General features: G+C 41.6%; 4 protein-coding genes and 1 non-coding gene across 5 annotated transcripts; 2 read left to right on the forward strand and 3 right to left on the reverse strand.

Annotated features, from left to right (window-relative positions):
• The first annotated feature begins 459 nt into the window (after positions 1-459).
• Positions 460-21,225, forward strand: LOC105699866 (kinesin-like protein KIF14). The gene is made up of 12 exons (XM_012425259.1): positions 460-833; positions 1,204-1,719; positions 1,815-2,361; positions 2,448-2,687; positions 2,780-2,908; positions 15,644-15,804; positions 16,025-16,255; positions 17,142-17,408; positions 17,879-17,951; positions 18,063-18,232; positions 19,233-19,695; positions 20,156-21,225. The coding sequence occupies exons 1-12, from the start codon at positions 724-726 to the stop codon at positions 20,900-20,902; spliced, it is 3,654 nt and encodes a 1,217-aa protein (XP_012280682.1). The 5' UTR covers positions 460-723; the 3' UTR covers positions 20,903-21,225.
• Positions 3,013-12,641, reverse strand: LOC105699890. The gene is made up of 2 exons (XM_012425296.2): positions 12,300-12,641; positions 3,013-5,772 (listed from the first exon to the last, which is right to left on the reverse strand). The coding sequence occupies exons 1-2, from the start codon at positions 12,400-12,402 to the stop codon at positions 5,444-5,446; spliced, it is 432 nt and encodes a 143-aa protein (XP_012280719.1). The 5' UTR covers positions 12,403-12,641; the 3' UTR covers positions 3,013-5,443.
• On the forward strand, positions 19,899-19,970 carry Trnap-agg. The gene has a single exon. It is a non-coding gene; the product is annotated as a tRNA-Pro (tRNA).
• A 303-nt stretch (positions 21,226-21,528) lies between the features above and the next one.
• On the reverse strand, positions 21,529-23,106 carry LOC105699875 (pyridine nucleotide-disulfide oxidoreductase domain-containing protein 1). The gene has a single exon (XM_012425270.1). It carries the CDS (start codon positions 23,070-23,072, stop codon positions 21,639-21,641), a length of 1,434 nt encoding a protein of 477 aa, XP_012280693.1. The 5' UTR covers positions 23,073-23,106; the 3' UTR covers positions 21,529-21,638.
• An 8-nt stretch (positions 23,107-23,114) lies between these two features.
• Positions 23,115-24,524, reverse strand: LOC105699883 (28S ribosomal protein S18b, mitochondrial). The gene is made up of 5 exons (XM_012425282.2): positions 23,967-24,524; positions 23,736-23,904; positions 23,573-23,670; positions 23,370-23,500; positions 23,115-23,292 (listed from the first exon to the last, which is right to left on the reverse strand). The coding sequence occupies exons 1-5, from the start codon at positions 24,030-24,032 to the stop codon at positions 23,142-23,144; spliced, it is 615 nt and encodes a 204-aa protein (XP_012280705.1). The 5' UTR covers positions 24,033-24,524; the 3' UTR covers positions 23,115-23,141.
• Positions 24,525-24,800: the final 276 nt, after the last annotated feature.

The raw sequence follows: 24,800 nt of genomic DNA on the forward strand, positions 1-24,800 counted from the left end.
ACTGCCGCATGATGTAACCATCACGAGTACGTGAGCCGCCAACGGCGACTAGTAGATGGTAGCGCCATCGCGAGTGTGCGAGCTCCTATCAGAAATTCGTTGCGCCGCCGTTGGGGGCAAAAAACGGTGAAAGCTAACGTACGAAACCAGAGGGCAGCACACGATGCAATCACACGACCCTGCCCGTGAGCAATCTCCCAACTCATCTCTGTCTGTTATCTATTCACGAACCAGTTTATGACAGCCAAGCAACTCAAATAATTGTTTGACGTCATTACGTTGTCGGTGCTATTTTACGAACATATCCAGTAATTCAGATAAACATAATTTTCATTGGCCGATTCCGTTGTATCCATCCAATAGAAATCGTTTCATTTTAACAAATCATAATGCAAGAAATCGTCGGAATAATGGACCAATCATATTCGAAAGCATTCGCGGTATCGTGACAATCAAAACATTTGTATTTTAACGAATGTTCTACGGACCGATGGTCGTTATGTGCCCTTTAGATTTTCAAGTTTGGTTGCCAGAATTATTTTGATCGTGGTTTATTGCAGTTTATTGTTCCAGCCAGGGTGACGTAATAATTTTTGTAGTGCAACCACGCCGAGTTTTTCTATCTTAGACGAATTACCGAGGAGCCGAGCAGGTTATACTCACTTCGAGAATCGGGCATTGTTTTGCATGGTGTTTTATTAGATTTTCTTAAATTCTACGAGAATGCCAAACGAAAGCACGAAACCGAAGGAGCATCACGGATCTTGCAATGCTATTTTCTCGCATTCTCCCGCTGCCTTCAGCGCTGACAACGTTCTTTTCGCTGAAAGAGCGTGAGTGATTCTGTTTTACGTTCCTGTCTTGTGTAGAATTTGCGTTTGATTACGAATACCTCTCTTTCTTGAATCTTCCGCTAGTCTATGTTTGGTAGAAGTTATTTTTCAAAGGCATAAATCTTCCCATGCATAAACATTTTTGTGGTGTCTTATTTACCCCCCCCCCCCCCCTGAAAAAAGGGTCAGAAAGCATATAGGGTTATAATTCCGATTACTTGTACCTTTGTAAGATAGCCCTTCTTACCGTCAGCATGAATGTTTTGTTATAGATATGGTTTTTCTTGTAGTCTGAGAACAATTGTAATTCCTTAATAATTATGTATTTCTTATTTAATGATCAATGCTAAGTTTTAAAAAATATTTTTAGCATTCGGGAAGGTTGTCCAACTTTTTTCACTGATCTTCCTACGACGTCAAAACGAAGTACAACTCCTGTATCGTACAAATTTAAGAAACAAGATGAATCGCCAATGCGCCAGGGTAATAGGAGTGATTCACAGGCATCGAGCTTAGTGCGCTCAAAATCTGCCATATCACCAAAGCAAGACTTTGGGTTGTCTACGAGATCCCATTCTGAGGAAAAGTTAAAAATGTCTTCAAGAGTAGGATCGAGCTCTCGATTATCTGGAGATAAAACTCCCGTTACCCACTTCTGCACACCTAAACGTACAAATGGATCTAGGGCACTCCTTTCAACGTCGTGCGGGACTCCAATAAAACGTTATTTTAGTGACAGATCATTACCCCAAGCAACCCCAGAATATTATACAAGAGTTCAAATGGAGACGCCGAAACCTAAGCAAGACATGGGAATTGACGAGCAATCAGAAGGAGAAAGTAGTAATTTAACGGTTGGAATACGAGTTAGACCACTGAACATTAAGTAAGCACTAATCAAAATTTTTAGTAAATACATAGCTTCTGTGATTATAATTATTTTATAGGAATTAATAATCATTCTCGGACTCTTATGTACAGGGAAGTAAACGAGCCTAAGATATTTCCAGTTGTTCAGATAAATGGTCAGAGCATAACTGTGGACTGTGAATCTTCACAACATACCTTCTCATATGATCACTGTTTTGTGTCTCATCTTGATGCATGTACACCGGGACACGCCAGTCAAGAGACAGTGTTTAATACTATGGTATTACCACTGGTTCAAAGTGCCTTCGAAGGATACAATGTGTGCCTCTTTGCGTACGGTCAGACAGGGTCTGGTAAAAGTTACAGCATGATGGGTACTGAGCAAACGCAAGTCCAAACCACCTTCCTAGGAGCAGAAGCGGGTATTGTGCCCAGATTTTGTCAAGAGATATTATCTCGTTCTTCGAAAAATACTCGTGTTGTAACAACAGTTGATATCAGTTATTTCGAAATCTATAATGAGAAGATACACGATCTTCTGGCCAGTAATGGAGTAGGGAACAAAAGAGCCCCGCTCAAAGTACGAGAACACCCTCTCATTGGTCCATATGTCGTGGATTTGAGCCAGCGTGGTATAAAAAATTACGAAGATCTCCAGGTAATTCAGATTGTAGTAAACTATACCCTAATTTCAATTTGTTATTTATCAAACAACATGTATTGTAACTCGATAGTTTTGTTTAGGCTTGGTTAAAAGTTGGAAACTCTCAGCGAGCAACAGCAGCAACTGGCATGAATGAAACTAGTTCCAGATCTCATAGTATATTTAGTATAGTACTGACTCAAACACGTCAGAATGGACCATCCAATGAATCTAACAATGCTGACGAAGGAGATTCCAGTCGACGCAGCAAAATTAATCTTGTAGATTTGGCTGGCAGCGAGAGGTTAAGCCAAACTTGTGCTAGCGGTGACAGATTAAGGGTAAAATTTCGAAATTACGCCATCAAAGCTTTTTATATCGTTAGTAAAGCTCTCGTGCTATTCTACTGATGTAAATAATTATTTTTTCTCAGGAAGGAGTTTCTATCAACAAGTCTCTGTTAATACTGGGGAAGGTGATTGGCTGTCTTGCAGAGAACGCTACCAACAAAAAACATGGATTTGTGCCTTATAGGGAATCGGTTCTCACGTGGCTTTTAAAGGTAAGTGCAACACGTGAATATACATAGCTCGGTTTTTCGTTATCAAGATGCTCTAAATTCCCTAAGGTTAACAGAATATCGTAAATATCGCTCACGTACTGCGCTGACAATTATAGATTGTTTAATTATACCCATTATTATGTATCACCGATAGGAACAACTCAATAATTGACTTGCAAAATTCTAAATACTACCGCAATTTCTCACTTACATTTAACACTCACTTAATGTTTGCTTATCAACCTCTCGATATGCTCAGCTATCTATCGTGACACAAGACCCCCAGTTATTTAATTTAATATCGCTAACAGATGGACCATTTGAACGACACCACGTCCTCAAGAAATACACGCCTCTGTTAGCTTAGTAGAAACGTATTTTATTCAACTATAAAACAGTACTTGTAAATACGCTGCAGTGCATCAAATATGACGTAGTGAATCGTGGAAGACGCGTATATGTCTCATGGCCGAACAACAATGGGAATGTCCAGATGCCGTGTTAGAAAAATACAATCATTCGCCAACGGTCAAAATCGATGGAATTCTCGTTCAATGAATACTAACAATGAAAAGTCCTCTAATTCCAAAAAGAAACGCAATGGCCTCGGTAACGTACCGTAACAATTTTTTCTGCCGAGATAATATTTATCCGATCGAGTTGTACGTATGCGAATTCCCAATATACTCCTCGGTATATTTAAAAATACTCAAAACGAAGATAATACATTAATTAACATTGATTAAGTAACGAATAAATTTCCCATTCGCGTTGCGTCAAACAGTCACCCGGGCAATTATTACACCTACGTAAGCAAATAGAACGATAGTATATCTGGCGGCGCTTATCTGTTGGTCGAAAGTTATACGATAGGAAGTCTGCCTATCATAAAAATTATGCTTACTCTTACCGCGATACAATAATCAGTCTTATTAGTTTGGCTTAGAACTCAAGCCACGCGTCTCAAGAACCGGGGGTCTAACGATAGCGATTTTGAGAACGCGCCATCATACCGTGATTGTATTAAATAAAATACATATCCAACAGGGTATTGCAACATTGGTCGTAGGGAGAAACGCTTAGGAATCGAAACGCCATCAACAGGAGCTTACCGATCGTACAATTTCGACGTGAAAAGTGAACCTTAAGAGTAAACGATACAGCACCTCCGTATCCGCGTATCATAATTAGCATTATTCGTTCTGAAAACCTCTGCTGCTGTTAAACGTTAAGGGTCTTACTCGTACCTCGCTTGTAGCGTTAAAATACATTTAAATGATGTATTTTTGTCTCTTAAATACTACATATAAAAGACGTATTTTAACGTTAAAGGCATGAGCACGGATCCAACGATTTAGCTATTCAGAGCGAGACGTTAGATTCTTATATGCGAATGATTTAGAGAACGCGTGCACAGAATCGACCGTTGGATAGATCTTCACGGAACTGAAAATCTAACTTCCCGCCAAGGGAGAAACATCACGAATATCATGTGCAAATTGAAAACGTGTTTGCACGTCAGTGCCCACCTGAGACCGGCTTTGAGTGCGCGTTTACTTGGTCTTCAAGAACGTATGTTGGCTGCGCACGAGAAACTAGGTTCCCTCGTGCGCGGTATGTACGACTCGTTCCCATATTCTAAACTAGATGATTCTGAAAAGTATGCTTAAGAATTTACATCGCCGAGGTGGAGAGCAGCTACCTCCTCTTCGGCATAGAACGAACGCTTAACGCTACGGCTTTAGGCGAAACTACCGAGGGATACGTCCCGGTCGATAGTCGCTTTCTAGTCCCTTCTCTAGTCCGCGCATTTTCACATTTTAAAGTTGCCGAAACGCGATCGGACGATCACAGCACGAAATCTTGCGTATACGCCCAGTTTTCCAACTGGTCGATTTGCGGCCCCGATGTTCCACTTCCAAGACTTCACCGACTTAGAGTTGGTTCCTTCAGGTTCTCCACGCTTTCTTTCTCGTACTTTGACCATATACCATCGTAATTGCCGTCATCGCTAATCAATTCTCATTTTTTTTAGTTCCAATTCACAGAGGATCTTTGTCGAGGTTCAGGAGTGGTCGGTGCAGTTCAATGGTGCGACGCATCGGTACCGATATATCGGTGGACTGCGACTCGATGAGTATACCCAGTCATGGATATGGCAATATAGTAGCGAATAGTTTCGACTGACGACAGCTGGCCAATCCACGATGGATCCTCGTCGAGTTCAGGACTGATCGATGCAGTTCAATCGCACGACGTATCGGTACCGACGCGGGTAACACGATCGACCGTATCGAACCATTACTCAGACTTCCGACGAAACTACCGAAAGATAGCCACCGAGTTAAAAAATGATCGATGCAGTTCAATGGTATCGGTGACTGCCACTCGACCACTATATCCCAGTATAGTAGCAGTTCAATACGAGGGCGGGAGTGTATCCAACTCTGGATATGTCACAATCGACCGAATCGACCCGTTCAGGCAACGTTTTCTTCGAGATTACCGAAAGTAATCTCCACCGGTACCAATCTTTTAATTTCTTGCCGACCTGCGATCGACCTCGTCGCGCTTCCCGCGTTGCTTGGTTTCCTTTTCACCGGAGTTCGATTTTTTCCCGAGGGCATCCTCGCAGGTTTTCGCCCCAGAGCTCGCGTTCTCCTCTTCGACATCCTCGTCGGCTTCGTAGATTTCCGTGCAGGAGCTTTTCCGGGTCTTTCCTCGGATGTAGGCTGCCAAACTGCGCATCTTGCTCTCCTTGCACAACTGACATTGGTCCTTCGACTGTGATCGTTGCTGTTGCTGGTTGTGGCTGTGGTGCTGATACTGCTGCTGTCGCTGACTGACCACAGACACCGTTCTCCCTGTCGAGAAGAAAATTTTATTTCAAAATGACTGTCTAATTTTCACTCACGCCGAGGAAAACAAAAAAATTTGTCTCCTTTCAATGAAATTATTTATTCGAATGGAGTAAAAGAAACCGTAGCATAAAATCAAAGAGACAGAGCCTTCGCTCAAAAATGCCGAATGCACTACACTGATATCGGATACTTCATATCTTAAATCAATAAAGCAAGAAATCGAAACTATCCGTTCCATTTCTTAAACTCCACTCGAAGAAATAATTTCCTTGAAAGAAATGATATTCTTTTTTATATTCATACATGCTTTCCTCCGCGGTTCAATGGAGTCAAATATGTTTTCATAGCTAAGAAATCAATTTCTTTCGACAGATCGAATAAAAATATTGCGCCGTTATTTGGTGCAATTAAACGCGCCACAGTTTTAAAGAAATTGGCAGAACGTTATCATTTTCCTTGAATCAATTGTTTTTTTTTTTCTTCTCGGTGCAAGAATCCTAATATACAGAGAGATCTGTTGCATCCCATGTAAAGTAAACGGGGAGATAAAATCCTTCGCCTCTTGAAAGCCAGACTTTTAAAGACCAGGCGGCGTGCCTTCGCATAGTGCATTTTTACGTTAATGGCGACTCCCCCAGTCGCTTTGCATTTTCAGACCAGTTTCATCGGGGATCTTCGATTACCTCCTACAGGATGCAATAAATTGAGCCGCGCTTTTTCACGTTTTCAATTGATTGAGAGATAGAAAGCGACCGGTTTTCTAGAAATCGCCGCGCTTTCGAACCGACGACCTTTTCGCGTGACAACGTTGAAACGCGAAAAAAGGAGACGGCGATATTCCGTTATACAATTAATTAGAAAAACAAAGCCCGGGACTCGATTTGCATTCGCGTCGTTCTACGATGACGTCCTTATCTCCTCCTCGGAGTACCCCCAGTTGACTTTGGCGAACAGTTCGCGTTTGCCAATAATTATTCGCTGACGCGCGAGGTCCGGCCTCAATGTCCGATTGCGAGTGGAGTTTTTGCGTGGCAAATCCGAACGAAAAGTGAAACCCGATACAATTTGTATTTGCATTTCGTGGGGACAAAAAAACCGGGTTAAAACCATGGAGCTCAGAAATGGAGACAATGTTAAAGAAGTCGTTGGAGTAGGTTAGACCCATGATGGTTATCCGTTTTATTTATCGATTAATTATATCCATTATCCATATATTAAAGAGGTAGACTGGTGGATGTCTTCTTTCTTTTAACTTTTTAAAATAACTATGTTCATGGTATCGCGTAAACTTAGAAGTCGCTCTCTGTTTAACGTCCTCCGGGCACTTGAACGTATCATATCGTTACTATAGCGTCGTTGTCCATTCGTATGTTCCTTCATGCATGGGTAACAAAGTGTACGTCAAGGAATTTGAAGCACTTAATGACAGATATGAAAAAACCGACAAAAGACGTCCCCCCTGATCCGAAGTAGTAGATTTTAAAAACGTCAATATTTTTTTTCTAATCAAACCCTCCTGGGATCCCGTACAGATGTACTAGTTTTGACATTTCATCCTTACCCTGGACCCCAATTTCAAGATTCAGCCAAAACGGCGCAATATCTGGAACTCGCGTTACATCGACGTCCTCTCCGTTTCCATAACTTCTACAGCCAAGACGCAGAATCCACGTCGGATACAACGAGAGAGCAAGAGAGAGAAAGAGAAAATGATAAAACCTGTATTCGCGATTCGGTGCGATAATTGCAAGTATATTTCGAGGTAAATATCGGCGCCGCGCCGTCGAGAGGCGTCCTTGATTCTCCCAGATCTTCCCGGCCACCATTTAAATTCGAGGCGAGCGCCGCGAAAGAACTTGCGACCTGAGAGCACCGTTTATTTTTAGCGCAAGATAGGCGTAAACATAGACAGAGAGACATAACCTCCGTTCAAACTCTTACGTAAATCGGCGGCGAGCGTGATCGCGTGCGCCGGGTCCTTGCCTCGCACCATTATCGCGACTCGGTATGATATTGCTGACGAAAACGACTTATTTTTTTTTTTTTCCCTACCATTCTCAGGGCCACCACCGAGTCTTTTCCGGCTTTCCCAGGTCCCCCCTCAATAGTAATCGCGCGCTATTTCGAGCCTAATGAGACGCATACTTTGCGTCAACACCGGCAAGGTCCAAAGTCACGTGGAGACCAATTATAGTTCATTACGCTTATTACTACATGTTCATTTTTTATTCCCCCGATTTCAGGTGTTTTACAGTACCTCTCTCTACGGGGCTCGTAATACGGGCAAGGTCCTAAACGGGGGGAAAAAATGTGGATGTTCGTTTCAGGGTCGGTTTCATGGTCGAGCATTTTTTGGCACTTCGTGGGAGGCGTGAAATTGGAGGTACACTATATTACGGGGTTTTGTACGATGTGGGTAAAAAGAAATGCGCACCTCGCGACCTTCGGTGCCCCCCCTCTTGGTTCTGTCTATCACTTTTTTTGATAAACGAGCGATCGGGAATCTATTCGCTGGGGGGCTTTCGAGGCCTTGAGGAGGACGGCTCGAAAATGTCGATTAACGGCGGGATTAATTAACCTTTCGGGGGCTTCTTCTAAGTCTCTTGCTCTAGAGTTACTCTAGGAGGGGCTTTCATTCCACACTAAACATCGTTCACCGGTCGGGTTTTATGCATAGTAATTTTACACAGTTATGTGCCGAACCGTTGGAAACTTTCGTATGTAAATCATGACGCATCGTCAGTCGCGACCAGCCGCAAGCGGCCTATTTATATCGCCGTGTATTCTTGGCGAGTCTTCGTACAGGAAAAAAATCGCCGAATCCACGTTTCTGTCCCCGTCGAAAGTACTTCGTTTCGAGATGCGTTTCGACGTAAAGTCTCCAATCGCGTCGATTTTAGGCGTGAAAATTAAATGCACCGATTCGGCGCAAGCGGCCTGTTTATATCGCCGTTCTTTCATAACGAATCTTCGTGCAGGAAAAAAATCGCCGAATTCACGTTTTCTTCTTACCTGGTCGAAAGTACTGCGTTTAGCAGTGAATAATTTGAACTGAGAAACGAATATAAGAAGTATGAGTGGCGATTATTAACGTATAAGTTTATGTTACCGTTTGCTAAATTTTATTTTAAAAAAAGTTCGGTTTAGCACAGCTTCGGTTTGGAGCACTTTTCTCGTTCCTCCTGCACACGCACTCGGTTTCGATACCGATGTACGTCTTTCTCTCTCTCCCTGTCCAGTTTAACAGCGCTATTTTTAGACTGCCGGCTAACACCGGATATATACTCGTTTATTTACCTGTTGGGTACCTATCGCGTATCTGCGATACGGACTTATGCGCGAGGAAACATCTAGAGACACACCTGGAAACAAGTTTAGAAACGTACTGAGGAATGCGCGGAGAAAAGTGTTCAAGAACGCGTCGTGAAACACACTATGAAATGCTTAACACACAGATTCGATACGTGAAACGTCCCAAGAAACTCTATAAAAAAGGCCAAAAACCCGAAACGCGCCCAAAAATACATAAAAATGCGCCAAGGATCGCTAAAAATATGAGGTCCGAAACGTGAAATGCGTTCCGAAACATCTAAAAACGTTCCAATAAATGTGCCGACAACACGTAGAGAAAAAAAAAAAATCTGATTCTTCGAACGAAATCATTTGATTAACAGCACTTGATGTACTTAACGAAGCATTACGGTTAAATCGTTCTGCCAACTTTAGGGAATACTTCAATCGATAAACTAAACATCTCAGTTAAACGTGCGAAATTCGCTACGATATTTCATATAATCTACAACATTGATACAATGAACAAAAAGTTTCGTCACGTCAACCGTATATTTGATTGCCCGTTTAATATTCTATAAAACATATTCCATGATACCGAACCAACGGAAATTTTATCGATTCAACCAGATATTTATCTGCACGAAGGCCATGTAAAAAAAAAAATGCGCCGAGAAACGCACCATGCAAAACACAGCCTCGGTGCGCGTTCGTGTTCTCCTACATCGACCAGTTTAATATACTTATATACCTGTGTTTATGTACATATGCTCGTTAGATTCGTATCGCATATACCTATCCGGATGAGTACCTGCGATGTACGCTTCTGCACGGGAGAAAACGTACTGCGCAAAACGCAGTGCGTACTCGCGCCCACGCATGATCTCGCTCGATTACGCGTCCCTCGTCGGTAATTTCATACCCGCTTCTTGAAATCCGCCTTTACGACCAGTGTTCCCGATTATTCGCCTCTGACGCGACATTGCGAAAAATCGGCTACGAGGCTTCTAAGAACAGGGATAAAAATCCGTCCCTCCATTCCGTGTATTTACAATCTGATTCTTGTTTTTCCGCGACCAGATTAACGTCATTCACCTGTCTAAGGCGTAGTACGAGACGTATATCGCAAACGATACCGCGATGTAAACATACCAGGACATCAAATCGGTAGTAAACGCGGATATGAACTTTTTTTCTTCCCCGGCTTTGATAGTACCCTTTCAGGTGTCTTTATTCAAGGCGACCGCGAAGTGAGCATACATTATCTCACCGAATTTCCGGCAATTTTAAAAATCGGAGGCTTTGAATACCAATTTGATACGAATAATTGGCAACAATAAATGTATGCCAGAAATATGTAAATCCTCTAAGGAACGGATTCACATTTTTTTTTCTTTCTTTCTTCGACTGTTAATCGATTATCTGCACGATGTGGTGAAGTACCAGATTGCATGTACAAAGAGCAGATTCACTATATGATGACATTGCTTGATAATGACCCAATTTATGTTTAAGGGTTAAGAAAGAAAATGAGGAAATAATTGGAGAGAATGATTTAATTCACGTCCACGTGATTACGTTCATCCGGGGTTCGCTTTTCGCGGTTCGGTCTGCGTCGTTCACCTGTATAAAACCCCGTGTACGAGAACCAGAGATGAGATCACGCGACACCTGAGTAGCTCACACGATATCTCGATAAACCAGGAAACGATTTCCCTCTCCCGTGGTGCAAAAAGAAATATTCGTTTATTCTTTCCGCCTCTCGGAATCGGATCGCCGTCATTTTCTTCAAGATCGTTCCCTCGGCGTTTCTAATGGGGAACGAAAATGGAGTCGACGCATTGGCTCTAGTCACGTGAAGCTAAAAGAGGAAAATTGAATGACTCAAATAGAGCCGTTTAGAGAAGAAAAAAAAATTTACTTGTAGTGCTGGAAGGTTTTCACCGGCTTTGACATTGGAAGCAAAACGGCTACGCAGGCCTCGATTATCAGACCTTGTTAAGAGACTTTTCCTTCCCCTGTAACTAATCAAAGCTGTGGAAAGTTTCTTCGCTATCGGCGATAGGGATGTTTCCGTTGTTTGCGGAACTTTGGTACAAAACGAACGGGAGTGCGCTGAGAAAAAAGATTAGTTGACCGAAACAAATATATACCGTTGACATATACATTGTTGCCTGAATCATATACGAATGCAAGGAACAATTATTTTGTTGAGAAGCAAAAATTGAAGTCGTTGAGTTAAAATTAATTGTTGTTGATTTAAAGAAATTTTGTGCACTCAATCGGACATTTCGGACTACGTGTTTGATCGTAGGATTTTGTTGCCGCAATGCATATTTTTTTGAGTCAACCTACTCTTTTTCTCTGTGTGGTCGGCTCGTAATTATAAATCGAAGTCACGAGGTGTCACTTGTCGATTGCTCTTAAACTATTTATAACGCGTACCGGTATCATAAGGCGCTATAAAAAGTTAAGCGATATCATGAGACACCTCGTGACGCTCATTCGTCATTCCTTGACTCGACCCTTTGGATTTTCTGTGCCCATTTTCGAGCCAGTTTTCGTTTCGAATTAAAATTGCCTGCAAGTAAGAACGGAGTGCGAATACTTAGCACGCGAAGTAATGAACCGAGCGGCGATATATAGGATGTTGCAAAGCGTTTTAATTACCACTTAACCTATTTTTTTCTTCTTTTAACGATCATGAGTAAGAAATAAATTTAGGAGTTCTACCATGAGAGAGAAAAATTCATTGAATCGTAGAAATATTTGGTTAATTCAAAGAATAATGATTTTACTCAAACTTCAATAAAATGAATGCAACGTTTCTTCGGAATTATGACTATTTGAGTTTATTATAGAGACTATTCGAGTCAACTGATAATTTTTATTAATTGATTAATTATTTTTATTAACAATGAACTTCGTGACGAGGTTTCGCCAATTAACCGCGAAGGTGTTCATTCGTATCCCTCTGTGGCCACGAGCGGGTTCGGTCCACACGTTTCCCCTCGCCCCGCGCGACTGCCATCGCAAAAGGGGTTGCGCGTCCACTAACGCGCTTCGGGCAACCTCGGCAAACCTCGGCCGCCTTCGGCGCGCTCGGGTGAGCCTCGTTCCACCCGCCGTGGTCGTTGTTCCCTGCGGGCGGCCTCGCCTTTTCGCACGCCCCCATATCGAAGGATACGAAAGTCTCGAACGAAAATTCAAGAAAACGTCACAAGGTGAATCCTCGTTACCGTCATCGAAGTAGTCCCGGTTCCAGGGCTGCTCATAGTCCCGGTACTGGACGTTCCGCAGGCAGCCGTAGCTCAGAACTTCCGGTATGTAGACGAGGTCCATCCTGGCGGGAGATTCAAAGGACCCGAAGAGAGAAAGAGAAACGGCGACCGCCAGAGGTCAGCACATTGCGGGAGATCGCGTTGCGAATACGGTTTATAAGTCGCCTGGGAATACGAGCTGATCGTTTGCTTTCGATTCCGCGTTTTACGCTTCTGGCTCGTTTATTCGCGAGCGCGACGTACTGCGACCGACTGCGCGCGACTTTGAATGGCGCCGCTGGAGTACTACGCGCCGCGTATCCCACGCAAGCTTCGCTTCCCCCTCCCCGGCGCCGCCGCCTGCGCCGACCAATCAACGCCCGGCTTTCCTCCCCACCACCCGCATTTCCATCCCCACTCTTCCCGTTTTCTCAAAGTTTGGCGCGTTGCCCTAGTCGGCCCTACGCTGGCACGCTGCACTCATCACGTAGGACTCTAAGAACGGAGGGAACGCGTTTCTACCTAATCGGGATGGCCAGATGGGAAATGTATGCCTCCCCGACGGTCACGTACGCGTCAGTAGACTCTACGGGCGAAATATATGTCCCGCCTCTTCTTTTTCCTCTCTCCCCATTCCTTTCTTCCCTTTTCCCGCGGAACCTGCGCAGCAAGATCGGCGCACGCGACTCGGAGCACGTAGTACTCCTTTCGAAACGGATACGCCGATCTTTATATTAAGCAATGGCCGTTATTATTAACTCCTGCACGGAAATTGGGTCATTTTTACCCAATGTCGGGGCATAAATATATACTGAGATAAAAAATTCATCGAACCGAAGATATGTTTCGTTAAACAGTATCTAAAAAAATGTTTTGTTAATTCTAATAGGTTCTGATGAATGTGAAATGTTTTGTTAATGATAATTGAAATTAACCAAATGTAGTCAATCGGACGATTTTGTTAAATGAAGCAAATTTTTTTTTTCTACGCGTACGTGACAGTGGGCAATAATATAATCTCAATCCTTGTCGATTTTTTTCGGATAAGAGACGAGCATATACGGGGGGCAGGTATTGCGCTCGTCTTATCAGTCGAGAAGACTTATCGATATCCTGAGGATCATTAACGAGGCGAAATGTGAAAAGAATGTATATCTAGAAAATATGCGGGGAAGAACTGTCATAAGTACTGTGGTACTAAGCTTGATCGAGTACCATGATTGCAAGATTATCTATCATAGGTTGGAACAGGTTATATCATAGGTTGGAAAAATGACACATCCCCTATAACGTGGCTAAGAATAAAAATATTATTTAGATATTAAGAATTTTTTTGTTAAAATTCCTCTTGTGACGGCACACGGTAAAAATAGATTTTATCCATTTTATATGAGATATAAATAATTATAATTGATGCAACGATCGGGTCACTGTTTCGATTTTTAGCTCTTTCACTCCGTAGAACGATTAAAATTGCTCATCGAATAATGAACTTTACGCGTCGAGGACATTAATTGTCAGATGGAATGAGCAATACGTGCTTAATTGGTCCGAGTAAAAATTTTATATTTTATGACGCTTTTCGTATGGACACAATTATGATCCTGGAATGGAAAGACGTGATTCGCCCGTCAAAAAATTCGAGCGAAATGTGATTGCTTGTTTACATGAACCGATGACGAGTAAGCAGATAAATCGCAAATGATGCAGTCAAACGAGTCGGCCGTGAAACGCCTCGATGCTAAATACACTCATTGAAATTACTTCCTTCGGATAAGTTGCATTTAACGACGCAGCGAAACGAACGAAATAATGAACTTGATATGCAAATTAAAATGTGGCGTCGCTGGAGATATGCCGATACATTCTTATTCACAGTTGTCAAGTTTTTATACTTGATTATATTTATGATTATCGCAATTTCATATACCAATCATCTGTGCGATAATTCATGATCGCACTTTTATATGTACAAAGAAGAATCCAGCTAATCATTTCATCTTGATTAATGCGTATTTTCATTTCGTATCTCCCGGACCGTCATTTGAATCTCCTGCATATTTATTCTTTGTATCAAGTGAATGCTCGAGGCCTTGAAATATTAATTCTCCTGGAAACAACTTACTATTTCCAGAGATTTTCTCTCCGCAGCCCCACCCACCTCGAAGGCGATAAGATTCGCGTGATTGTCCAAATTTGTCGCAAATTTTGATAAGACAGTGTACTGATGTATTTATTTTTTTTTTTATCAGGCGTAGGGATCGAATGGCTTTTACTTATACCTTGGTTTCAAACAATGTTATCTCCTGATATGCGATTAAACTCTCTCAGATCGTCATAAAACCGTTAATTGCATCCAGATTAAACTTATCTGGATTTTACAAGAGTTCCCGTGATCAAATATTATGTACTTACACTAAACTACGACGTTAGACTCATTCAATCGAGTCGAACCCATTTGATAACGATTTTTTTTGTCGTATTAAATGCGTATCGATGTCGCGGGTTTTTTTCGCCGATTTTACTGATATCGATAACCACTCGAAACGGTCGAGGCGTGAAAAGAGTTTATCTTTACACATGATTAAATTCCGTCTCGACGTTTATCGAACCTTTTTTTTTTTTTTTATTGAGAATATTTGTACATCTGGTGAAAGTGGATCGCCCCGCTCGAATTTATTGAACCTTTATCAGAAATCGTGGAGCGACTTTCGGAAACGTTTAAATATTCAGTGAAAGTTCATCTTCAAGGTTGCTTCGAGGAATTCTTAAGAAAGAGATATATATGTCATCATATATGCAGAACAAGTTTATTTAAAAAAAAAAAAAGGAGTTTTCCAGATCTTATGAAAATTCTCTTCATTGAAATAAACATTATCTACAGGCAATAACGATCTCTATCAATTACATCGATCCACTTCGTGAAAGGTTCTTTCTTCCCGTATCACAAATCGAATGTCGCACCTCGATATTGCTGATATTTATTGATAATGACTCGAGAGTGATGTTTCCGAGATAAACATTTTTGTATAGAAAACCGCGACGCAGAAGTTTTAATACTTCCTGTATTGGATTTCCACTTTCGTTAGTCCCAGGTTAAAATTCTCATTCTTAATCTAGATTAAAAGATAAGGCTTTTGCTGGCCTATTTTCAAGTGTTCACATTTGTTGGAGCGAGTCAAATGTCTTGTTATGAATGGTAATTCTTTTTCTGCGTGGACGGTTCTGAAAAAGATGCCATCCTATTTTATTGCCCCAAAGTGAGAGATGGATTTATTTAGTGATGTCGAAATGTTTTCTTTTAACCTGACCCTCGCATGCAGGAAAGTCTCGGAGGGAATTCGAGGACTGCTATGCTTGGAACAGTATCGCCGGCCAATGTGCATTTGGAGGAGACTTTGGCGACCCTACGATACGCGTGTCAAGCCAGGGCCATTGTCAATCGAATCCGCATCAATGAAGACCCCCACGACAGGATCATTCGGTAAGGAAGACCGTGAAAAAAAGATTCCTAATTTTTATATATTTTTTTCAAGCATAAACTTCCATCCGAATTAGGGCGTTTTCTGTTGTGTCCGTTGATAAGTCCAAATCTCGTGATAACTATTTCACGAAGAACGGTGCCGTAGAAAAGCGTGACGTGTCTAGCAGTAATTATTACGTAGGTTACATTACAGTAATGTAATTTTTAATCATTTTTATAGAGAGCTGAAAGCCGAAGTGCTGCGCCTCAGAGGAGTCCGAGAGGGATATGAGAAGCAACTCGGAGTTCCTCCTCGTCGACTCTTGGATTTGGGGAACAAGACGGTGGAATCTGAGATAGGAACTGAAGCCGGAAGCGAAACTCTCGAAGAGATGCGCATAAAGCAGAAGGAGATCGACGCTCTTCGAGAACAACTACGGAAAACGGAACAGGAGCTGGCCCTCACGCAAATGTAAGACCTCGCGAGGTTGTTTTGTGGGAACCACTTTCAGAAAAGAAAAAAAAAAGAATAAATGAAACGCGAAATGTGAGACACTTGTTGCGCTATTAGAGGATCGTGAGTTCCGCACGCTGAGAAAAAATGGTATTAAGGATAAGATATGCAGCTACAGTTTGTACAGTTAGGATTTGTAAAGTTACTCTTTCTATCTGTTGTTGCATGTCATGTCCCTTTTAGCGACTATTTCAGAGCTACTTTTTCTCAGCTCGGAGTAATCGTCTTTCGTCCAAAAGTGTGAAATCCACGGATTGGAGTAAAAAGTATCGTATCGGTCGATCGCGATTTCGAGCCTACGACCGTAGCCTTTACAATGGCAATACCGTGAAACGAACTGGCACTTTTTCTCACGTGCTCCTCTAATCGCGCTTCTTGCCTCCCATTGTTGTACAACAATCGAATATGAAAAAAAAAACCTTGATTTATTTCTGGCGATCCGGCTACGACTTCCAGAATCGCAATAAGCTCGAGAAACGTTGCGATGATAATCGTTATCTCCAGATCAACGTGTTTACACATCAATCGGATTATATCGCCGTAATTATGATAATGGCCTAATTAAAAGATGTTAAAAAAGAAAAAGTGAATTCATCCCATATTTCATGTGATCAACCTATATGTATTAATTCTGTAAAATCACGCATTACGTGTGTACAATTTCTTTTTTTGTTTTTACACAAAGAATAAGGGTAGACGCCTTTGTATCGTGGCTTCCTTCGAATGAACTTCGCAAACTCACTTTTCCTTTTTTATCGAATCGGTGTAAGAGCTTTGTTGAGACTGTGGGGGGAGGAAGAAAAATCAGCGAAGCTACTTAATGGGCAGCTTCCCATATTTCCAGGTCGCGAGGAGAGAAGCTGCAGGAGGCGCAGTTGAAGAAAGAGGCCGAGCTGAAACATCTGAGACGTCGCGGCATCGCGGTCGAGTTCGACCTAGGGGAAAAATCCTCTCAACCTTGCTTGGTCAATCTCGCGGCCGATCCTATGTTGTCCGGCACATTGTTGTATCTGATTCCTCCCGGTGTAGTTCGGGTCGGTCGGTGCACCAACCCCAGATTCGAGCAGCCGGAAATCGTTCTGGAAGGGCCTCTCGTTAGGCAGCTGCACTGGTTAGTTCAGACAATCTCCCGCACCCTCCTCTCTTGCATGGGGATGAAAGGACGCCTTCCTTCCTGAGAACCTCCCACGTGTAGGACGGCCTTCTTCGGGGACACCGACACCCAAGTTTCTTCCGAAGACGTTAACTAGTCTACAAGTTATTCCCCCAGGATCGCTTCGTTCAGCTGAATCTTCGAAAATTATCCCTGGCATGTTTCACTTGAATGCACTCTGCAACTTGTATTAACTGGTTCCATAAATTCCTGGATGAATTTTCTTGAGATATTAAGAAACTCGGTTTGTTGAATTTATGGAACTATTTGTTGTATTAACTCGGTGGATTTCAACGGATTTGGTAACATCGCACCGTTCTTTTGCTCGCATCCCTGCACTTGATTTTTTGCTTTATATTGGAATGGTGTTTTTATATCTTAATCGGATGTGACTACTGCTAATTAATCTAAGCTTTTGCAATTAACAGCACGATCGAGAACAAGAACGGGAAGGTGATACTGTCGCCAGAAGAGGAGGCGGACACCTTTGTTAATGGACAGGTAAATATTGACAAGGGGTACTCGTCCTTCGGCGTGACGTCATCGGTGTGTTTAAAATTGTCTTGGATTTATTTAGAATGAGATCTTCAGATTTCTTTCATTTTTTATCAGAGAGTGGCGGGCAGAACTCTTCTCAATCATGGAGATCGGTTGGTCATCGGTGGGAATCATTACTTCAAGATCTCGAATCCTCTTGAAGAGCAAGGTGCAACGCACGTCTCTGTTCAGCCGGTAGACTTTGAGTTCGCTCATCAGGAGATACTCAGGATACAGGAGGAAAAGTGAGGTTTTTTTCCAACGCAGCTGGATTTCACAAACCCTAAAGTGATAGGAAAATCGCGTAAATCGTTTATGACTTTGCTTTGAATTTGTCTACAAACATTTCTCAATTTTTGTTATAAAAAATTTAATTTCATGGTTGTCAAGACCTTCTGTAGAGCCTTCATAGTCAGGTGGAAAAGTTTCAAACGATTCGGTACACCAAATTCGAAGAAAAGTGTCATAAATGGCTCACTCTTCCGGTGCCACTTTCATGTCGCCTTAAGCCCCCCCCCCCCCCCCGTAGAGTAGAGTCGGCCATTTTGAATTATGACGTCAAAGGCGAGGAAATTCTGCAAAAATTTCAAACCGGTATTCTACGAAGCGAATATTTACCTACAAAGACCAGAACCCGAATACCCCAGGTATTCACAAAATGGGTCAACCGGTCAATTTATGACGGATCGTGCACTACGAAACGAGATATGGCTTCTCGAAAATTGGCCCGTTAAATGCCTACAACTCCGAGACGATAACCCGACAATGAACACAATTGACAACTGTGCACTCAAATTTCGACGAAAGCGCTTGTAAAATGTGAAAAATGTAGCCGAATAACGGCTGGGAATTTTACGCGATTTCCTCGCCTCTGGCGTCACAACTCTGGATGGCCGCCGTACCTCTGCTGGGGCCTTGAATGAAATTTGTATCCAAACTGGGTATACTGGATCGTTTAAAACTTTACAACGTGAATATGGAGGCTACAAGGAAGGTCATGACCCCCATGAAATTTCACTTTTTTTTTTCATTTGTGCACAGGCACTTTAAAGTTTGCATAAAAAATGAAATTTTATGGGCGTCAGAACCTTCCTCATTGCCTCCATATTCACGTTGTAAAGCTTGAAATTATTCGGTACACCCAGTTCGGAGAAAAATGTCACAAACGATTGACTCCTCAGGTGCCACTTTCACATCCCCTTAACTTGGCTATTCCCAGTCATATTAATACGAATATTTTTACAGACTGAGAACGGAACTCGAGGAATCGAAGCACAAGGCGATCAAGGAGCTCGAAAATGCAAAACGAGAGATAGAGGCCCAGTTAGGGTCGCAAAGGTTCACATTTGAGCGGGAAATTCAAGCGTTGGGGTCGACCGTGGAACAACAAAAACTCGCCCTGGAGGAAACAAACCGCAAGAAAATGGAACTCGAGCTGGAAAGAGAACTACTCGCAACCCAGCTAGAGACCAACGACAGGATTCGTAAGATCCAACTCGAGGAATCCAAGTCAACCGTGTCTCCGTACAAGACCAATTTCCTGAAAGACGTGGAGGACCTCTTAAACGAGACGACCGCCGGCGCGGAAATTGCTCTCAATCTGAAGAGTAGCGCCGACGCTATGGAGACTGGAGGCGTGAGCCTTCACGAGATGCTTCTTTTAGTCCGGGAAGCGACAGAGCGGTGCAGAGAAGTCGGAATTAATTACGTGAGTGCTCTTTCTCTCTTTCACTCCCTTTTCTCTGCGCAACTTGCCACGCCGACTGGCGCCGCTCGCGCAAAGTGAAAGCGCGCTTCTAGATTAAACATTGAAAGACTTGAAAATTACGGCCACAGTTAGAAAGTAATTATTAATACCTCTTTGTATATACAGGAAATACATGATTTCGGGTCCGTTACTTCTGTTCAACCGGCTCGTTGGTCTAGGGGTATGATTCTCGCTTAGGGTGCGAGAGGTCCCGGGTTCAAATCCCGGACGAGCCCTGTTTTTTTTTTACATGGATTTAATGCAACTAAATAAAAAGGGAATTAACAGTACTTTTGACTTAGCTTAATCGCTTGTAGTAGTGAAAGGATTAATGAACCTTTATGCGAAATTTTGTGCGATCCGCGTCTCGTAAATTCGGTTTTTCGGGAAGAGTCTTGTTAATTTATCTTTTGTCTTACAGGAATTCTACCAACAGACTACGATAGTTGACAAAGAGCTGCAACGCGTGATACGAGTGCGTGATAAGGATCGCAAGGTGGAGACTTTGTGGCAACCGATGCGTTTCCTGGACTGGGTGCATCGTTTGCGAGATTTTGATATCGAGGACTCTATTAAAGAGCTGCGCGATTCGGAGGATGATTGGGAACTCTACGATGATAGCGACTTCACGCAGGATTCGCTAAATAATAGCAGGATATCTATAAACATAACGCCCGTGAAAAAGCAGCTCAACGAGAGCCTTCACCAGCTGTCGATGGACTCGTCGATCTTGGAGTGCTCGATAGCTGATCAAACGGCCGAATCTGTTATCTCGAAGCGTCGTGACGACATCCTCCAGTGTCTTTTACAGATGGAACTTGCTGCGCGGACTCTTGGCAAACTTTGTCATTTTTACGAGAGTCGAGAGGTCAGTGGCCAAGTCACAAAATCGTTAGACCAAGTTCACAGCATAATTGACAGCCTGAAAAGTACATTAGAGAGTAAGAACTCGAACGAGACCACTAATTGCAGCGCCTCATCGAACACGAGTGGTCTTAACAACACCGTGATAGAGAATTCCGAGAATGTTGTCTCTACCTCCTCGTTGAATAACTCTGCAAAGCATGTTCCTCGTTGGGATGCTTCACCCACGAGGCCAAACCTGAAAAGCGGTTGTCCTGTTCTTCAAAATGGTACCGCAAAGTCGGTACGGTTTGATGTTAATTAAGATCGTTTTCTACTTTAGGACAAATTAAAGACTGCAAAAGTTATTCGAGGATTATGTTTAATGAGCGTTCACTTTAAAGTAGACTACCAAGGGGTACGATGCACTATCTGGCTATATAACGTTTGTTATGTAGATTCTGTCTTCGAGGACTGAATTTTTACTCGACTATGGGTAGACATTTTCTTTCCCCTTTATACTCGGAGAATACTGGGCCTTACAAAAAAGATATTTGCCATTATTTTCTTTTATTTAACTTTAGGTATTTAAGTTTTAAATATGGATTCAATTATTAAAGAAAGTATTTATTATCATTTTGGGGGCAAGACACGAGTTTACCATTTCTTGTCACGTTTTAATTACTTTTACTTGAATGGCTCTTAGATATTGCCACGCGTATCGAAGAATTCGACATGGGAGGATGCTTCAGAAGACCTTACTGTGATTACTACCGTGAAAGGTAGAATTCTGAGTTTTAGTTTGCACCTAGTTACAATTGAACGGAATTGATTGTAGTTTTTAATACAAGAGAAGACTTATTTTTGGTGCCATACACAGAAAGGCATTATACGCGAATAAATCCGTAGGTAATAAAAATAAAAACATGCAAATTAATTATTGGTAACATATTTGTAAGCAATTTTGGTATGTTTTTAATAAAATCGCTGAAAACAGTACAATTAACTCACGAATATTATTGTAGGGTGTAAAATGGGACAAGAAGTATTCGTTGACTTGTTTAATCAAAATAGTCCTCGATATCAATATCGGGATTGAGCAGATCTTCTCCATAGGAGCTCAAGTCTAATTGATTCAGAATTAAATTTTCGCACATTTCCTCCAAGTCGGTATCACCAATCAATACTGCTCCCTGCATTTTACCATTCTTTAAAATCAACTTTATATACTCTTTGCCTTTGGTCATCCTCAACAGAATCTCATAATTTCTATCCAACTTCTGTCCATTGTACAAGCCAAGTAAGACTACTTTATACCCAAAGAACTTAGTGACATGGGTGAACAGTTCAAAACAAAAATCTTGAAGAAACTCTTCATCTCTTAGCGTAGATACCATTGCTTTTGCTGCGTATCGACCCATCTGTTGTGCTTGAGTCCACAATCGCATTTGGAACCAATGTTCGGCAAGCTCCCAATTTGCTGTGCACACATCACCAGCTGCAAAAATATTCTTCTCCGATGTTTCTAACTTCCAATCGACTAATATGCCTCCATCTTCCGCCTTTTTTAATGTTTGTAATCCGGTCAGTTGAGAATGTGGAATGACACCTGTTGCGGAAACTATGAAATCGCATCCTATTACTTTTCCATTTGTCAGCTTGGCATATATTGGCCATTGTTCGGTCCTTTCTTCTTCGCTTAGTTCATTTGGGTACAAGACTTTACTAATTTCGCAGCAATATTCAATGTTAACTTTGGTGGAAACAGTAGAAACACCTTTCATTTCAAAGCTGTTATGCCAGTCAGGACCAAGTGCTGGTCCACCTTTAGTAACTGTACCATTTGTTATCGTGTACTTCATTCTTTTGACCGGTGAACTCTGTGCATGGTGATCGTATGAATCTTTTTTAATAAGCTTATCTTGAAAAAATTCTGCAGCTCCAGGATCCACGAAGGTCGCTGAAATATGATCATCCTTGATCACCCAAATAACTTCTACGTCTTCCACTTCGTGCACAATTTCTGTTGCAATTCCCCCATTTCCAACTACTATGATTCTTTTAGAATTCCTGATTCTTTCAGAAAAATGCTCAACGGATTCTGTATCTCTTATACCAATGACGTATGGATTATTTTCAGCAATTACTTTTGGTTTAGCACCAGTACAGAGACAAAGTTTCTTGTATGAAATTTGTATTCCACCTTTAGTTTCAACTAACTTCTCGGCACAGTTTATTTTCATTACTACATCATGGATAACTGAGATAGAAGGGTATGTTTCTTTGAAGCTTTCAGAGGAGCGCTCTTCGACGTCAAATTGCATCAAAGTCTTTCCAAGAGGAATAATATTTGTGACGGCCTTCAGCAATGCACTGTCACTTATTAGGATAACTTTTTCCTCTGGTACAAGAAACGCCAGTCCTTCGGCGCAAGACACTCCAGCTATACCCCCACCGACTATCATGAAAGTCACTTCAATTGCTTTGGAATCCATTTTAAAGTATAACACTATCAATATCGAAACTTCTGCAAATACACGGTGGTAATTTTTACATTATAAGTATTAACACTGGTGATCTTCGCAGTCAGGTTTGTACCATTCCGAATAATCATAATATCTTAGTGGAACGTCGAAAGTTATAGTGCCAAAATCTTTGGCCTTATAAATTGCAACAAGGAGCTCTCGATATTTGCGTTGACAAATTCCCGTTTTCCTGCAATGATTAAATGAAAAAAACAGATAATACAGTTTTAAATACAATATGTACAAAATATATAAAGGAATTCTTACTGATAACTCAGAATTTCTCCATTATATTCAGAGATGAACTGCTTCAACAACTTCACGTTCCTGTAATCGAGTATTAAATACTCGTCTCTGCAAATTGGACAAGGACTACCAGTGGAGATCACTCCGTTCCTCTGTACAGGGCCAACAGATATTTTAGGTTAGGGAATATATTTTCTACATCTTTAAATTCATATCTCACGTACAATACATAGTTTCCGTGTCTTTTGTGGTGGAATCTGGCCCTTGTGATTTCTTCTGTATAGCTTCCACACAGGATTCGATCCGTAAGTTTCCTTATAAGCTGAAAATTAAATGATATATCAAAACAAAGTTACATCAATTAACATAACCATCTATACAACTTACCTTTGCTCTCAAGGTATCTAATGCTAGTTTCTACAGGTATAATTCTAGTTCTGTCTTTACTGGGATCAATTTCCCTTTGCGATGTCCCATCACCCTCTTCCGCAATCTGACCCACAGCCTCAGCTGATCGAAAAGAATTGGTTACTGATAAATTCCTTAATGTAAAGCCCTAAAAAGGAACACAAAATATTACAGAAAGTCATATTAATAGTTTGCACAATATTACTTTACCTTATTTATCAGACCAGTCCACAAAGACCCTACTGTTCTGTGCAGTCCGAGCGAAACGATTGACATTGCTTTAATACGCACTATACACGCGATTAAAGACAGAATCAAATGTTTTGACTCGGGGTTAACAGTATTACTTGTGAATCTGCAGCAGTGAATTCTACTCAACCCTAGCAACGCTCACACGTGTATTTTATCGTACGTTCGACAGTGGATGAGAACCCCTAACCTCTCTAACCTTAAATTGAATGCGTAACTCCACCGGCGTCAATTCAGAGTCGAACGTGTATTTTAATGATCCCTTCGTCGGTGCCAATTGACGCAAAGAAATGATACGAATTGTAATATAATTTCATTGCATCAATTCTTCATGCAATAAACATATTGCTTGTTATTTCAATATGTAAAATTTATTATCTTCCGAAAAAATGTAATCGCATTAATGAAGGTATTAACGGTTTACGAAATTGTCATGCGAGTACAGGAAACATGAAAATAATAGCGAATTCGTTTCCTAATGTCCCAATTCATGCCTGTAAAACCATTTTGCATAGAAAATCAAACATTTACCGGTTTTGGATGAACTCAAAACTGACAAAAAAGTTCAATAAGAATGAACGACTGCATTGCTGATTTGACTCGCACGTTCCAGTACCGCATTGATCAGTGCAACAATAAAGCGACTTTATTTACCACTTGTTATTGCCACATAATACTTCAAGACATCGAAATAAAAAAACAAGGTTAGTTTATAATTTCGTAAGGTACAAGAAATACATGTAAATTTCCTCATTCGATGATAGAAACGTTAATTCATATCTGTACACCGAAGCT

Source organism: Orussus abietinus, unplaced genomic scaffold (assembly GCF_000612105.2).
Source record: "Orussus abietinus isolate OABI.00-Male unplaced genomic scaffold, Oabi_2.0 scaffold44, whole genome shotgun sequence".
NCBI lineage: Eukaryota > Metazoa > Arthropoda > Insecta > Hymenoptera > Orussidae > Orussus > Orussus abietinus.